The sequence below is a fragment of the Corvus brachyrhynchos genome, unplaced genomic scaffold (genome assembly GCF_000691975.1).
Source record: "Corvus brachyrhynchos isolate BGI_N302 unplaced genomic scaffold, ASM69197v1 scaffold28, whole genome shotgun sequence".
Taxonomy (NCBI): domain Eukaryota; kingdom Metazoa; phylum Chordata; class Aves; order Passeriformes; family Corvidae; genus Corvus; species Corvus brachyrhynchos.
The window spans coordinates 3,870,626-3,886,497 of NW_008246058.1; the positions used below are offsets into that span (position 1 = coordinate 3,870,626).

A 15,872-nucleotide genomic window follows, 5' to 3' on the forward strand; every position below is an offset into this window, starting at 1 on the left:
CGGTTAATCCCGCTCCTGGTTCATGCCTGAACGCGGGGCAGCTCCGGGCAGGGCCGGGCTGCGGCCGGGCCGCAGTGGCGATCTGCGTTCTGCCACGATCCATCCGGGACTGGAGCAAGCTGGGCAGGAGCGCGGCGCTGCCCCGGAACTGATCCCAGGCAGGCGGGCGCATCGCAGCAGTTCAGCCGTGAGCAGAGCTGGTGTCTGTGGCCGGGGAAGTCATGGTCAGAGTTTGGTACGTGGGTTTCTCAGCTCCTGGGGATAATGCTGTGTCCCACAAAGACTGTCAGATCGCTGGCACCACGTGGCTGCGGGTCGCCTTTCTCAGAGCTCCCCCCGCTGTCAGATGAAAGCTGTAGTGGTCGTCAGGCTCCTGCCGGTCGCGGAGCAGCCTCTCCGTGACTTGTCCCAGGTCTCTGCTGCCTCCGCTCCCTCCGGAAGGCCGGATGTGCCTTTGCCGTGCGTGGATGTTGTCCGTGTCTATTCCTGGCCGCGGTTCTCCCAGACCTCTCCTCACTGTGTATGTCCTGAGCCGCATTCTTCATCAGCGATGCTCTCCTGCCTTTTGCAGTCCTAGTTGCAAGATCTAGTTTTTGTTACCTTGTTTCCTTGTTGAAATCAGCATCTCCAGCCCTTGTTTCAGGTGTAGCTTCTTGTTCCAGCCTATGGTTTGCATTACAGGCTCCCTGATTTCAAAGCCCTCCAGCTGACTTCTGACTGTACTCCTTTTGCCTTGCCCACTGGATTTGTGGATGTTTTTGTACCTCAGTTGGCACTGATCCTAATATTATTCCAACACCACTGCAGCCCTGTGTATACCTGACAGATGTTTTGTAGTCTCAGCTGAGATGCCCTGAAGGGATTCATAAATGGGTGCTGATAGCAGAGCTGCCTCAGGCTGTCGTCAGATGTAGCTGCTGACCCTCAGGAAAAGCAGATTTCTCACTGCTGTGTCTCCCAATCAGGAGAGAATAACACCTCCTCAGATCTGCTAAATGGAACAGACCGTTGCTTCCTAACTCTTTTCTGTTGCAGCGATTCATGTTAGAAATGTTTTCAGTTTTATTGCTAACCTAGATCACTGGTGGAACAAGAACCAGAGCTCAATTGCACATAAAATTACAGGTTTGGAAGCACAGACCTTAGAAGGAGGGCTGGAAATATGTAAATAGGGCTAGTAATCTCTTCTCTCATTGTCAGTGTTTTTTTACTTCAGGATAGGTCACTTGATAGGAAATGTCAAGGACAGCAGTGATCTAAGCTGTGCTTGTTTTTAGGATATAGATGACTGTAGAATCTGCTTGGGATTCATAATGCCTGAACCGTGCCAGGTTATTTCCCTTTGTCACATAACAAGGCAAACAGGATTGTCCTCAACCCTCAGATCCATTTTCACCAGTGGCTGCTGCATGCACTGGGCAGAGGGGAGCTCCCTCTTTTGCTTAAGAAGGAATGTGAGCTCAGCATCAGGAAAGAAAAATATTTCAGCCGTTTTGCTAGGAAGTATTTAGGGTATGTCTCCTAGAAGCTCTTCCTGTTAGAACCATTAAAGTTTTCAAGGAATAATTAAATACTCATTCTGAGAGATGGGAGAATGAGCACTGCTCTTCAGTCTTCTCTCTGAGCACTAACAAAGGGAGAGAAATCAAGATTCCAGACTTAGCTTCACTGAATACTTAGTTTAATGTATTTAAATGTTAATTGGAGTCCTGGTGAGTGCCCTGAGCATTAAGCTGCAGAAGTATTGCTCATTCGTGCCTTTTTCCTTAGCCCAATTAATATTTATTTCATGTACATTAAAACAGCCTACAGGAACAACGGAGATTCACCTTCCTTGTGGTATTCTCTGACTTACTGATTATTTGAGGTGAGGTACTTGCAGGTTCAAACCTTCCCATGGAGAATGTCGTGGTTTTGAAACAAGGTCCCACAGATTTAGGATGAGCACTCAGATCATTGAGCTGGGGGGAAAGATGCCTTGTGTCACATATTACCCAGGTCAGGAGATGATCCCTTCTGCATCAAGCCTGGTGAGAGAGAGGTGGGCAGATGTGTGGTGAATCCTGCTGGGGCCTAAACATGAGTTAGAATTGAGGCTGCTCATCACCATCTAGACTTGGCTGTGTAGCACTGGGGCCTTGTCTCTTGCTGGCACAGGTAGTAGCTGAGTCTGGAGAAATGCAAATGCAGACTTCAGGTTCTGAATTCCCTTTGTGACTGCAGTCGTAAAAAAAACGTGCTGTCAGGCTTGCTTTTAAATGCAAATCTCTCCCTGTTTTGTTGGCTTTTCTTCCTGTGATGCTCCTAGAAAGCCCTTTGTGAATACTCAGACTGCCTGCTACTCTTACCTGCCAGCAACATTGCAATGAGACGCGATGTCCAGGAGGGCCAGGCTCGGTGTTTATCTCGCCTAGGAAGGCACAAGGAGGCTCTGGATATTGCAGAAAAAATGGTAAATAATGCAGTCTTTCTTTTGGGGTTTGAACATGAAAACATTGCCAGTAGTTCTTTTATACTGACCATTTTCTGGAAAAATAATTTTCATGTGTATAATCCTTCAGGATGTTCAGCGCCCAGAGTATTTGGTAAACAGAGGGTAACTGTCACTGCAGATATAATCACTCTTTAGAAATTGGAACACCCTGTACCACAATGAGCTCCCTGTGCAGGGAAGCTGGTAGTCCTGGAAGGGACTAAATATCATGGTCTGCCAGGCAGAATTAATGCAATGTAATAGGAATTTTAAGAAAGGGAATAAATGAGTGCTTAAATCTTTCCACTTTACAAGTGACAGTTCAAAACTCCCTTTTATTTCCATATACTTGCTGCCAAACTGCCACCAAGAAGACTATCTAGCCACAAATTGAGTTTTTCCCATAAAGGAAAAAGTCCAGAGGCTCTGAAGTCTGCTAGAATATTATTGATGCTTTTTTATATTATATAAAAGGTATTTATACTGCAAAGAAAGGCAGCTGTAGAACACTCTGAAGGAAAATAAACAAATGACAGCATTTAGGGCCTTCTTGCCTCTCAGACTGAGACAAGGCAGCTAGAGGGAATGCTGTCAGCTTGAATTGTGCAAGATCTGTATCCCATTGTATCATTTTAAATTCAAAGCCCCGTTTTGTACAGTTTAAAAATTACCTTGTGATGTTCGTATGTCATTATTTAGGGAGACATTTTCTTAGGCTCTGAAGGATGATTCTATTCTACTCTTGGTTTTAATCTGTTATCTTTTGTTTCTAGAGAAACAGCGCAACTAACACAGATCACTTAACAACGGTTCTCAACCTGCAGTTTTCCATTTACCAGGGTCTGGAAAACGTAGAAAAAAAGATCATGTGTCTTCAGCAACTTATCTGCTTACATCCTTTCAGTCCCTGGTTCTGGAAGTTACTTGCTGAAGCTTATATGAGCCTTTTACAGAATTTGTCTCCATTAGTCATTCCAGAAGCAAATGTAAATCAGTCTGAAGAGGTTTGTGTAAGAAATAGCAGTTTCAGAACATCACCTGGCAGAGAGAATAATTTGCAGCCTCACAGATCAGATGGCCAGAAAGAAGGCCCTTGGTTCAACCTTACTGCAGAAACAAAGTGGGAGAATGCAGTGATTTGTTCCAGCAGCCAAGTGGTGAGAGAATTCCTCTGCACTTCAGGAGAACTGGAAAGGACGGACAAAGAGGAACGCGCAGATTCCAAGTCCTGGAAGCAGAACATGTCAAAGAAAGTTGGGATAAAAGCATGTGCCTCATTCATTAGAGCAAGGTAACTGTATGTATTCTCAGAATAATGTTAAGTTCTCTCAGTCAAGAACAATGTAAAGCATATTTTTCCCAGTTGTCTTCAGTTTGCATTTTCAATTTAAATGCTTGCTTCAGAGTTGGCAACAATAACTTAGAAGCAACCTACTACTGCTTCAGATCTAAAAAGCAAAATCTACTTAGTGTGATGGCTGTGAAGAGTGTGAATCTGAGTGGAAAGAGTAACCTAGTGTCATGCACATCTGAGAAGTAAAGAGTTTTTAAATGAGCTTATAATGTGAATCTTTTCAAGTAATTACATACAAAAGGGTCTGTTCTTCAACAAATGCTCCTGCTAGACCATTGCTGTTCCTGGTCTGGTATTAAAGATGCAGCAGCAGAAATGCCCCAAAGGGAAGGCATAGCCAGTCTTCCCTCTGCGAGTGCCACCTGTCTTACTTGCTTGAAGCCTCATGCTTGAATGAAAATGTATTTTATAATAATACCCCAATCTGCATAATGGATGAGGCTGCAAAATGAACTCCGTGACAACTGATTGACAGGGCTGCATTAAAATGTTCTTTCCTTTTCTTTCCCCTCTTCCTAAAACTCTTGCATACAGCAGAAATCCCCAAAACATAATCTTTCAAAGAGATAATTAGGAACTGGTTTTGTTAAAATAATCTTGGATGATTTTTCTCCCTCTTGCCTCTCAGTAATGTATCAGTCATTAAACGTTTTTAAGGGCATCTTATGAATGTCCAGAAATGTTTACAGAGAACACTTTATAACTGCCCTGCTGGGGCAAGATTTAAGAAATGAAAAAAACTCAAATAGTAGCTTTTAACTGTACTCAGACTAAGGAGATGAAGACTTTAATTGCTACTCGGAAAAAGTTAATTGATTTAGTACTGATATTGAATATTGAAGCTACATTTTTATTAATAATTTGTGTTGCTTGTTTCAGTGTATATAGTTCAGAACTGAGACAGTTATAAATGGTGGCATTTCCTTGCTTGGCTGCACAGTTTCACAGAGTGTTACTGTGGTTTATATTTGCAGATACACTTGTCCAGGATAAGCTTCTCCCCTGCCCAAGGCTTATGCAGGTTTTCTAATATTTTCAGGTCTGTTGGATTTTAAGTGGGATATAGATGGTGTATAAACGTATGTGCAGGATAAGTTGCACCTGGAAAAGGGATATTAGTATTGGTTTTCATAGGAAATAAGTTTCTCTGCTAATGCATCATGAATAATTGACTCTCATAGTTTTGAAAACAAATTGGAGTGGTTTTTTTGTTTAATTTTCATTGTGATTTCATTCTTTTTTATACTATGTTGATGCAAATTTTGAAACAAAAATGCTTTATAAATTAAAAATACTTTCCATTTTTACTTGGAACCAACAAACCATCTGTAAATTCGTAAAGTTTTGACTGGGAAATTCAGACTTGTAAATTTTGATGTTTATAGTGTTCAAATGAAAGTTTTCATCTTAGATCTTGAGTCTTTTCCTTAAAAATGCACACCATTATTATAACACCAGCTTCATTTAACTTCGGTAAATAGGATAAAAAAATTGTTGTTCTTCTTTTTGCATAAAGCTTGAATTAAACACTTTTTCAGTAATAACACTGCTAAGTTCTAGTGGGCCCTTGGTTGAATATTGTAGAATCATAGAATTCCAGGTTGGAAAGGACCTCAAGTATCTTCCTTTCTTGGCAAAAACATGATCTAGGCAAGATGGCCCAGCACCCAGTCTAGATGAATCTTTAAAATATCCAACACTGGGGAATCCACAACTTTCTTGAGGAGATTATTCCAATGACTGATCTCATTGTAAAATACTTTCCTCTTGTGTCCAGTTGGAATCTCTCCAGAATTAACATATACCTATTTTCCTTCATCTTTTCCATGTGGTTTGTTGTATAAAGGGAGTCTCCCATCTTCTTTGTATCTGCCCTTTAAATACTGAAACATGGTTAGGAGGTCTCCCCTGAGTCTTCCTTTCTCAAGACTGGACAAACCCAGTTCTCTCAGCCTATTCCCAAATGGCAGTCATCCCAGGCCTTTGATCACCTTTGTGGCCATTCTCTGGACGCTAATAAATTCTCTAAAACTGATATTTATCTCCACTATAACACCCATAGTGAATTTCAGTGAGTTCACAGGAGATTATGCAGTATGTCTCTCTGCTCCTAGAAGTGTAAAATAAGCATAATACTGTTAATCTATCTGACAGTGGATTTGAGACAAATTTATAGATACCTGGATATATCCTCTGCCAACCTGTTTTACAGTCCTTGTGTGAGGGACTCTGGAAATTGCCACTGTTCTTGCTGGTCAAGCAGTTGGTGATGACATCAATGCCTGTCATGAGCAGAGTGTGTAACCTTCACCAGTTCATGGTTGTGACTTCTGGGGCACTGCCTCGAACATAAAACTGGTGAATGCTGTAAGAAAATATTCCAGGGTTGGCCTGTGTGGGGAGCATGTTTGATATTTGTCCAAACACCCACATTTCTAGCTTTTCAGGTTCCATAAACAAAAATGGGCTGCTGTCTTGTTAGGCCGTAGTAAGGACACGGGACACCTGATGACTCACAGGTCTGAGCCTCACTTTTGAATGGTGTGACAAGTATATGGGGACAAAAATGTTTGCACAGAGCAACCAGAGCTACTGGCATATTATTTTTCAAAAATACTTCTCAATAGTTCTATAGCACAGATACACAATATCCATATTAGATTGATACACGTGTATTGACTTCTTTGCAGTAGACAAAAGTCAGGAAGAAGAGCTGTTTTAAAGTATTAGAAATGTTAATTAAAGTATTAAACATTTTGGTTGGTTTTAGGTCTTACTTCTTTTCCAGCTGTGCCAGTTTTTAACTACCTTTCTCATTCCAGGCTTTTACTTCAGCTTACCCAGTCACAGCAGTCGTCCTTTGTGCTAGAGAATAACAGAAAAAGTCAAAAAGAAATTGATGACAAAGTGGCTCAACTTGGTTTCGATGAAAATTCCTTGCAGCTGATGACCAAAGTAAGAGGATGTTTCATTGTGTGCAGGGTCTCAGTTCTCTGTGTAGACTGGTTGTCCTCTAAGCATGACACTCCCCTGAGCTAATTAACTGTGCCAGGAAGCAAGGGAAATTAGCTGGGGCGGGCTGCTGGCAGTGTGTTATCTGGAACTGACAGAGGTGCCTGTAGAGCCCTGGCCTGCGTCACACAGGTGGGTCTCTGATCTGCTGAGATTCTCCTTTCAGGAATGTGCAGCGTTGTTAAGTTTCTCACTGGACTTGTATTTGCAGGTGCATCATCGCTGTCCATTTCCTGAGATTGCACATTTTATCTCAGGAATTTTAGATGCCCCAAAGTGAATCACTAGTTTGAAATGGAATTGAAGATTAATTTGATGGCCACAGCAGTATTAAACACTTGCATAAAAAGTAATAAATGTTTCCAGAAAAAGCCAGAGACTTTTTTTTGCATTTCTTTGTTCTGTTTAATGTACTGGGTTCTAGTTTTTAAAAAAATAACAGAGGAGAGCAATATTGCATTTAATCTCTTCATAGAGATTAAACATTTTTAGTACTATTTAAAGAGCTTCTGACTTTTATCTTAAGGAGCAAAAGGAAGCCAGCAAGACTCTAACTTTGCTGTCAGCATTACAGCTTTAAGTTAGTGACAGGCAAGCCACTGCCAGGCAGCAGGCAGTCGAAGGAATGGCATCCATGAGAGGGCAGTAGCACACAGGCTGTTTCACGGTTGGGAAAGGCTGGGAAAAGAAACTTCGCTTCTTGCTTTCCATGCTCGGACATGCCTCAGGAGGAGTTCAGAGTGTTGATGCTGATGCAAGGTGAGAACTGAATGCAGAGCTGGTGTTGAGACTTCCGCTGCTATTCAGAATGAAACCCTTCTGTGCAAGTGCAGACAGAACCTGGAGTGGTTGCACAGCTCTGAGCTTTGGTCTCAGCTCTCCCTGAATGCAGAATGCCAAGGCAGGCAACTTCATCATGGCTTGGAAACTTCTCCAGGATGGTGTGTGGTTCATGTGACAAGGGCTTTGCCTGTAAAGATCTGTTATTAATGCCATGTTTGATTGGTTTTTTTCTGCAAGTTATTTTCTTGATTCCCTTCTTTCTTCTTACTCTTTTTGCAGGCTATGGGACAGGATCTTATACCAGAAAAACTAAAAGAGGAGTTTCAGGGTGAGGTAAAATGCATAGGCCCTTCAGCATTGTCATCGCTGGTAACTGCTTCAGTCACGGAATTTGAAATCAAATGGTTTGGTAATCTCCAAGATGATTTATGTCACTTTGGCACACAACGTTATTCAGATATTTATCTCCCACCTTCAGTAATGTAGAGGTTTTGTTGTATTTATTCTTTTATCTCCAAATGATTATGGCATGATACATGCAATAAAGTTCATATTACATTTTTTAAGAATTCTTACTGTATTAAGAATAGATATAAATCTCTGTATTTAAACTCTTCACCTTGCATCCTTTTCTTCGTTCACTGATTTGTTTGTATTTAAAATTATAAGGAACACAGTATAAAATCAAACTCTCAATTCAGCTTTCAGAGGTAGCTTTCCATCATAATCCTCACCAATTTGTGCTTGAAGCATCTGCGATCTTTTTGAGGCCTGCAGTGCTGGTGGGATGGAAGCTTCCCTTCTGATGTCCAGTTTGAAAGTTTCTTGGTAACAGATTTGATGTTGTTGCATTTAGAGCCATGGAATTAGCCATTTCCTTAAGTAAATTTTTTAATATTTCTTGATAAACATTATCGTGATTTCCTGTTCAGAGATGGGAATCTCAAATATATTTATGCTGAGAAATTGTCAATAACAATAATTCCACATCTTTTAGGAAGGAAATCTACGTAGTAAATGTTTAACTTAAAACTAGGAGATTTTCTCTTTTTGAAGCCAAGTGTTTGTTGCAGGTGTTGAAAAAGCTATAGTCTTGTGTTCAGTGTGCTTAGATGAGAGGAGAAAAACTGTCAAGGTTGTTTATATGTACTGAAGAGTGTTTAGTCAGATCATATCCTTTGTAAAAGCCTGCAAGGAAGATCTTTGCTGTGAAAACTGGCAGTGTTGTTTCTGCCTCATGCAGCTCCTTCTGTTGTGCTTTCAGTTGATAGTGACAGCACTTTGCTTTGCTTTCTGAAGCACTAGTGCTGTGTGCTTTGGGTCTAGAAGAGGGCAAAGATCCTCTTTCACTTGAAATAGTTTACATTTCAGACATACATGGTGTGCTCTTCGCCCATCTTCTCTTAAAATGTGACACAATTTTTTTGTAGCTTTCTGTAAAAGTGTTCTGTAATGAATGTAGTTTAAAACTAGGAGTCTCTTAGACATACTTTGCTGCCCCTTTTCTTCATGTGTTCCTGTGTTTTCTTTCTGGAGTCCTAAAGAGTGCCAAAACCTTAAATAATTCACGACTGAATGATGATTCACCATGTGTGAATTGTATCTGCCACTTTTAGGTGAATTTTAAAGCTTCAAGATACTGATTAGGGAACTTCACAAATCATAGAATGGTTTGGATTGGAAGGGACATTAAAGATCATCTAATTCCAACCCCACTGCCACAGGCAGGAACACCTTCCACTACACTTCTCTGGGCAAGCTGTTCTAGTGTCTCACCATTCTCACAGCAAAGAATTTCTTTCTAATATCTAATCTAAATCTGCCCTCTTTAAAGTTTGAATCCATTCCCCCTTGCCCTGTGACTACAGGCCCTTGTAAAAAGTCCCTCTTCAGTTCTCTTGTATCCTCCTTTATGTACTGGAAGTGCCCAGTAAGATCTCCCCAGAGCCTTCTTCAGGCTGCAGAGCACCACCTCTCTCAGCCTTTCCTCACAGGAGAGTAGCTCCATCCCGCTGAACATCTTTGTGTCCTCCTCTGGACTCACTTCAACAGGACCTGCACTGGACCCCAGAGCTGGGTGCAGCACTGCAAGTGGGGTCTCACCAGAACAGAGCAGAGAGGCAGAATCCCCTCCCTTGCCCTGCTGCCCCCAGGGCTTTGGGTGCAGCCCAGGACATGTTTGTCTTTCTGGACTGCAAGTGCCCATTGCCAGATCATGTCCAGCCTCTCATCCAGCAGCACCCCCAAGTCTCGGCAGGGCTGCTCTGGATCTGTTCATCCCCCAGCCTGGACTGATACTGGGGTTGCCCCAACCCAGGTACAGCACCTTGCACTTGGTCTTGTTAAACTTCATGAAATTCTTCCTGAGCTTGTCCAGGTCCCTGTGGATGGCATCCCATCCTCCAGGTGTGTCAACTGCACCACTCAGCTTGGTGTCATCTGCAAACTTGCTGAGGGTGCACTCGATCCCTTTGTCTGTGTAACTGATGAAGAGACTGAACCCTTGGTGGTTTAGCCCTCTGCTAGGTTGACTGAAACTTCTCCAGAAAAATGGAATATTGCCTTCAGCCATGTCAAATTGCTTTTGATAGTTTTGTGAGTTAATACGATTAACCCACATCCTGGTCAGCTTGTTACAAAAGATGATGACTTTGCGAGTGTCCTTGGGTGAGCATTAGTGCACTCATAATGTACCACGGAAGATTTGGTTTAGTCATGTGTGTGCTTTGCTAGGTGGAAGCTTTTGTGTGCGTTTGTGCAGTGCTGTAGTCAGGTGGCAGTGAAGCTTGCTTGAAGGGCTGGGGATGCTTTTAAGACTAAGAGGTGTCGTAATTTTTCAGAAGAGACTGTCCACAATGTGTTGTAAATTAATTACAATGTTGGAATCAACAGGACAATCTTACAGCAAAGACAGCAAACGTGGAAAGCTTAATGCTAAATATGTCAGCAAAAAAATAAAACCTGGACATCTCCCACTTTCTTCTTAAACTTAAGGTCATGAGTAGCCACATAAAAAGGCTGTAATTTGTTTTGCCTCAGCTGTTAGGACATCAGAACACAGCTTTTGTGGGACCACGTCTGTATAGACATTCAATGGAAACTCACTAAATTATTTGGCTCCACAAGTAGCATTGGAACTGTTTGAGCAGCAAATTAAATACTTGCCAAATGTTGTCATTTTGCGACTGAGATGTCCAAAATACACAGCAGCTAGCCAAGGTGATTTGGAAACTTTTTGGTGGCTGTGCAGAGTGTTTGACTTGACATTGTCTCTTGGGCTGGGAATGCAAAGGTCAACTCCCCACTGGCTCCAGGAGTTAAAGACAAGTGGTAGCTCTTAAGAACAGGGAGTATTTTCTAAAATATAACAAGCAAAAATGTTGGGTTTAACTACTGCAAAGAAAACAAGATGAATGTTGTTCTGAATATGTCACATAGTTACTGTTCCAGATAACCAGTGTTTATTGCACTGGGGCTAAAAAATGTTCCTTTGTCCCACTTTTGCCTGGCTATCTCTCATCTCAGCTACTTCGGTTCCTCCTTTTTTGGCCTGCCTCTCCCTTTTTTGTGCTTCTTCTAATTCCAGTTTTCTGTTTCTGATCATGTCTCAAGAGGGGCTTTGCATTTCCATTTTGCATTGAATGCCTCATTGTCGCTTCTATGTTCTGCATAATTCTACATCTGCCTGTAATAGATTTCTTCATGATTTGGCTTTTATTATATTGTTGTTGGTATTAGTACACACATCAGTACTCCATTCTGAGTTAAACAGCAAATTTTAGAATTGCACATTGCAAGTGAGAACCCACTAACAGTTACTGAGTTTTGATTTTTTTATTTTAACACTTGCTTGTGGTACAGGTGCTTTGGGAAGGACCCTCTGCCCCTGGTTCTGATGCTTCTGAAATGATTGCTGTTACAAACACAATCTTAAATTATGTGTCTTGCCATTGAGTGTTTGAATGCTGCTGGCTTTGAGCTGAGTGAATGTGTTAGCACTGTAATTAGTAACATTAACACAGTTTTCATCACAGAATCATCGAATGGTTTGGGTTGGAAGGAAACTTCAAAGGTCATCCAGTTTAAACTTTCCTGCCTGGGGGTTGGCAGGGAACCTTCCACTAGACCAGGTTGCTCAAAGCCCCATCCAGCCTGACCTTGAACACTGACAATGATGGGGCATCCACAACTTCTCTGGGCAACCTCTTCCCGTGCCTCACCACCCTAATCATAAAAAATTTCTTCCTTGTGTCCAGTCTAAATCTACCCTCTTTCAATTTAAAGCCATTACCAGTCATCCTGTCACTGAGTGGGGGGGTTGATCTTGGTCTGCTGCCAGGTGCTCACCCCGATGCTCTATCAGCCCATCCTCCCCCAGCACGGCAGGGAAGGAGAAAATAAGATGGAAAAATAAGAGACCTGTGGTTCACAATAAAGGCAGTTTAATATAGAAAAAGCAAAGGCTGCACAAGGAAACCAAAGAAAACAGTAATTTATTTATTCTCTATTTTTCATCAGCAGGCAGTCATTGTAAAAATGAGGAATCAAGGGTTGTAACATGGGGTCCTGCTTGTGCTCCCAGCCTAGTGGCACCTTTATTGCTGGCAGAAGCAAAGGCGTTTGAGGTAGTGCCAACTTCTGCCTTCTTTCTGGTACACATACACAAGCTAGATGAAAAATGAAGGCAACCCCCTTTTGATAGCAATTTGGGAACCCAGGTGGGACTCTGTGGGCTCCCCACCTGGTGAGTGTGATGATGGCATATGACAGAGCCAGTACTGGGTGAGTTCACCCAACTGTCCTTGCAAGATCCACGCTCCCTGGAATGGCACTAAAACTGGGGACAGCATCAGTCATTGGGGGGCTCAATAGGGAAGGTAAAATGGGGTTCACTGGTGACAGAATTTTGGGGAAACTAGAAGAAAATTGACAGTACTTCAGGACTCCCATCAAGCTGGATGTAATTCTGTGTCAGGATGAGTGGCTGGAACTCTGGAGGGGAGATCCTCTGAGCACTGGCCCTGGGGAAGTTCTTTTGATATGAGTCAGCTGACCTTCCCTCCTCATATGTGATGCAGTGTAAGGCAGAATTGCCTTGTGCAGCAAATCCCTGCTCACTACTCCCCATCACCTTCTAGTCCGTCACAAGGAAAGCTGGAAATCATTTCCAAGATCTGTTGCTCCATCCCCTCCCCAGGGACAGAGGTGCAGCTGGCAGGCCTAGTGAGGATCCTGGAAAAGGAGAAGGAGTATGGTGTGCAATGGTTGAGGAAGGAGCAACACCTGCATGGGCTTTGTTTTCTAGGAGGAATAACAGGATAAGACCAGGAACTGTCTCACAAAAAAAAAAAAAAAAAAAAAAAAAAAAAAAAAAAAGCAGCCTGTGGAAGAACTGGCAAACTGGTAACAGTGGACAAGGAGAAGGCTGAGGGACTCAATGAATTTTCTGCCTCAGTTTTCACCGGCAACCTCTCCTCCCACACCTCTTGAGTGGGTGGCTCTCAAGTCAGGGGCTGGGGAAGCAGAAGATCAGGGTCAAGAGCACCTGAGGAACATGAACATACCTAAGTCTGTGGGACCTGGTGAGATGTGTCCCAGAGTCCTGAGGGAATTGGCTGGTGCAGTTGCCAAGCCACTCTCCATGGTATTTAAAGTCATGGAAGTCAGGTGAAGCCCCAGGTGACTGGAAGCAGCCTGTGGAAGAAACAATGGGCGAAATGCACCCAGGTGCACAGGCAGCAAGCACAGGGAATGTCCTCGAGCACAGGCTCCTCCAGGTGCCTCCAGTGTGAGCAGCAATTGCCGGTGGGATTCTGTGGGATTTGTACGGCCAAGCAGCAGGATGCACATTCCGAACCACCTTAATGGGCAGCGCTTGCTCACAGGACACCAGCTGAAAGACCTGCAGGGCTAGTTCAGGCTGGGGAAGGGACATGGGGACACTCTGGAAAACCCTGGCCAAGCCCAGCCTATTCATCCAGCTTAGTTCCAGGGTGTGAACGCAGGGGCAGCTGTGGGTTCACGGTGCCCTGCAAACATCCTTTCTTGACACATGACAGTCCCTTGGGCAGTGGCACTTGCCTGGTCTCTGCTCCCTGTGGTAAGGACATGCACAGAACCAGCCCTGACAGGAGTGTCCCCATCGCTGCCACCGCCAATGGTGCTCCGACATGGCAGAGTTGCCCTCCAGAAAGCCCCAGGACTTTTCTTGGACTCTGCAGGGGCCCACATGGGGACTTTATTGCCCTCCAGAGTGGTCTAAGGCCTCACCTGGGCTTTGCTGGGACATGTTGGAGGCCCCTGCTCCCCTCCACAGGTCTTCCCATTCTAAAAAACTCTAAACATCCTCAAAAATCACTTTTAATTAGAAATTCACTTCTGTAGATAATCTGAAGGTTGGTATAGGTTACATTTATTTAAGCTTTTTAGCCCCATCTAGATCATCTTCCTTCAAAATAGGACAAAATAGGAGGGCAGCACAGGAATCCAGCAGGCCTCAGCAAAGCCCACATGAGATCCTGAGTCACTATGGAGGGTAATTAGTGGCCTTTGCAGGGTGTCTGCCCAGAGCTGGATGCAGCACTGCAGGTGGGGTCTCACCAGAGCAGAGCAGAGGGGCAGAATCCTCTCCCTCGCCCTGCTGCCCACAGGGCTTTGGATGCAGCCCAGGGCACATTTGGCCTTCTAGGCTGTGCATGCACGGTGACAGCTCATGTCCACTAAACCATCCACCAGTATTCCCAAGTTCTCCTCTGGGCTGCCCTCAGTCTATTCAGCCCCCACTCTGCACAGGTACTGTGGATTGCCCCAGCCCAGGTGCAGGACTTTGCACTTGACCTTGTTGAACTTCATGGGGTTCACGTGGGCCTCCAACCTGTCCAGTTCCTTCTGGACAACATCCCTTCCCTCAAGTGACTTGCAGCATTCAGCTTGCCGTCATCCTCAGACTTGAGGAGGGTGCATGGTGTGGTAGCAGAGTTTATCTGAGCCCTTCCCTTGCCGCAGATGGACAGGGCAGGTCAGCACCTGCCATGGCCTTCATGACAGTTTCTGCAGCTGTCTATAGACATGCTGCCCTTTATCACTAAGTGATCATGCTTGTGGGGACCTGTTAGGATTTTTAGCATTACTCATTGCTGAAATTGTAAACTGACTGTTTTCCGTCAAGACTGAAATTTCATTCACTTGATGTTCAAGTTCAGATGTTGTCTGAACCAACACAAGCTGTTTTCCTCATCCAGCTGAAATTAACTCACAGTGGTCCTTCTGGATTACTAGCTTGACCCTTACCTACTATTCATTAGCTGTGTTCTCCAAAACTTTTTTAGGCAAACTGTCTTGGCCCACAGAGATGAAAAGAGATCCTTCATGCATGGTCTGAGGAAATGAAGGTCTACAAACTTCTCCCCACATCCCCCTCTGTACCACCCCAGCTGGGCCACAACAGGATCAGTGAACTGAATCACATTTAGAAGGAAAATCTTAATTACTCTGTTAGGACACTTTAATTCAGTTCTTGTTGATTTCAGAAGAAACAAAATATGTTTCTTCTTCATCTGGGCTTTGACTACATGGGACTCATTCAGCTTTTGAAAGAGAAGAGAGTAAGGTGTACAGAGCAAGAGAATATGAAGAAAAAAGTATTCTCTTTTATTTGAATGGTTGCTATATTCAGATAATTAAGTAGAATTATCATAGGCATGAAAATCAAATTTCCCTTCTCCCCAAGGAATCCAAAAAATGTTGCTATGTACAGAATTTACAATTATATGCAATAGTTGATTATTATTATGGACTCCAAAATTTGGTATTACTGGTTAAAACACCCATACTGAAGCTAGAGCAGGATGTGTCCATCCTGTACCTTTCATAATGTTCTTTAAAACTTTACAGGTATGCTTCCAAAATGATTGCTCTTCCAAGGATGAGAAACCTTCTTCACCTGCATACAATTTTCATCATCCACAGTCTACATAATTAAATTGTATTCCATTTTGAGCAGGTGAGAAGTCAAGGAAAACAGGCCAAAAGTGCAAGTGTGTTTAGGGTTCTGTTTTCTGTTGCAGACAGATGCAAGATGATACAAAGCGGGTGTGGAAGAAAAAATATGTACTGATAAATCAACAGCTGTTAGGCATCTTGGTAACTTTGGACAGAAATCCTTTGTTTCATGAATTTTCTTACTTTTGCTTACAGAAGCTTCCTTAGTTTTCATGGATTATTTGGCAGAAGGTTTTTCTGGTTTGGTTC

At 43.2% G+C, this 15,872-nt stretch overlaps 1 protein-coding gene across 4 annotated transcripts in view; it reads left to right on the forward strand.

The window, feature by feature from the left end:
• CUNH8orf76 (chromosome unknown C8orf76 homolog) overlaps positions 1 to 8,654 on the forward strand; it is a 15,531-nt gene extending 6,877 nt beyond the window's left edge. The window contains exons 1-5 of one of the 4 annotated variants that reach the window (XM_017746077.1): positions 7 to 235; positions 2,309 to 2,452; positions 3,247 to 3,764; positions 6,650 to 6,782; positions 7,902 to 8,654. In XM_017746077.1, coding sequence (XP_017601566.1) covers positions 23 to 235; positions 2,309 to 2,452; positions 3,247 to 3,764; positions 6,650 to 6,782; positions 7,902 to 8,108 — 1,215 coding nt within the window. In that variant the 5' untranslated portion in view covers positions 7 to 22 and the 3' untranslated portion in view covers positions 8,109 to 8,654. The other 3 variants (XM_017746079.1, XM_017746078.1, XM_008642658.2) reach the window with 3 other exon arrangements.
• Positions 8,655 to 15,872: the final 7,218 nt, after the last annotated feature.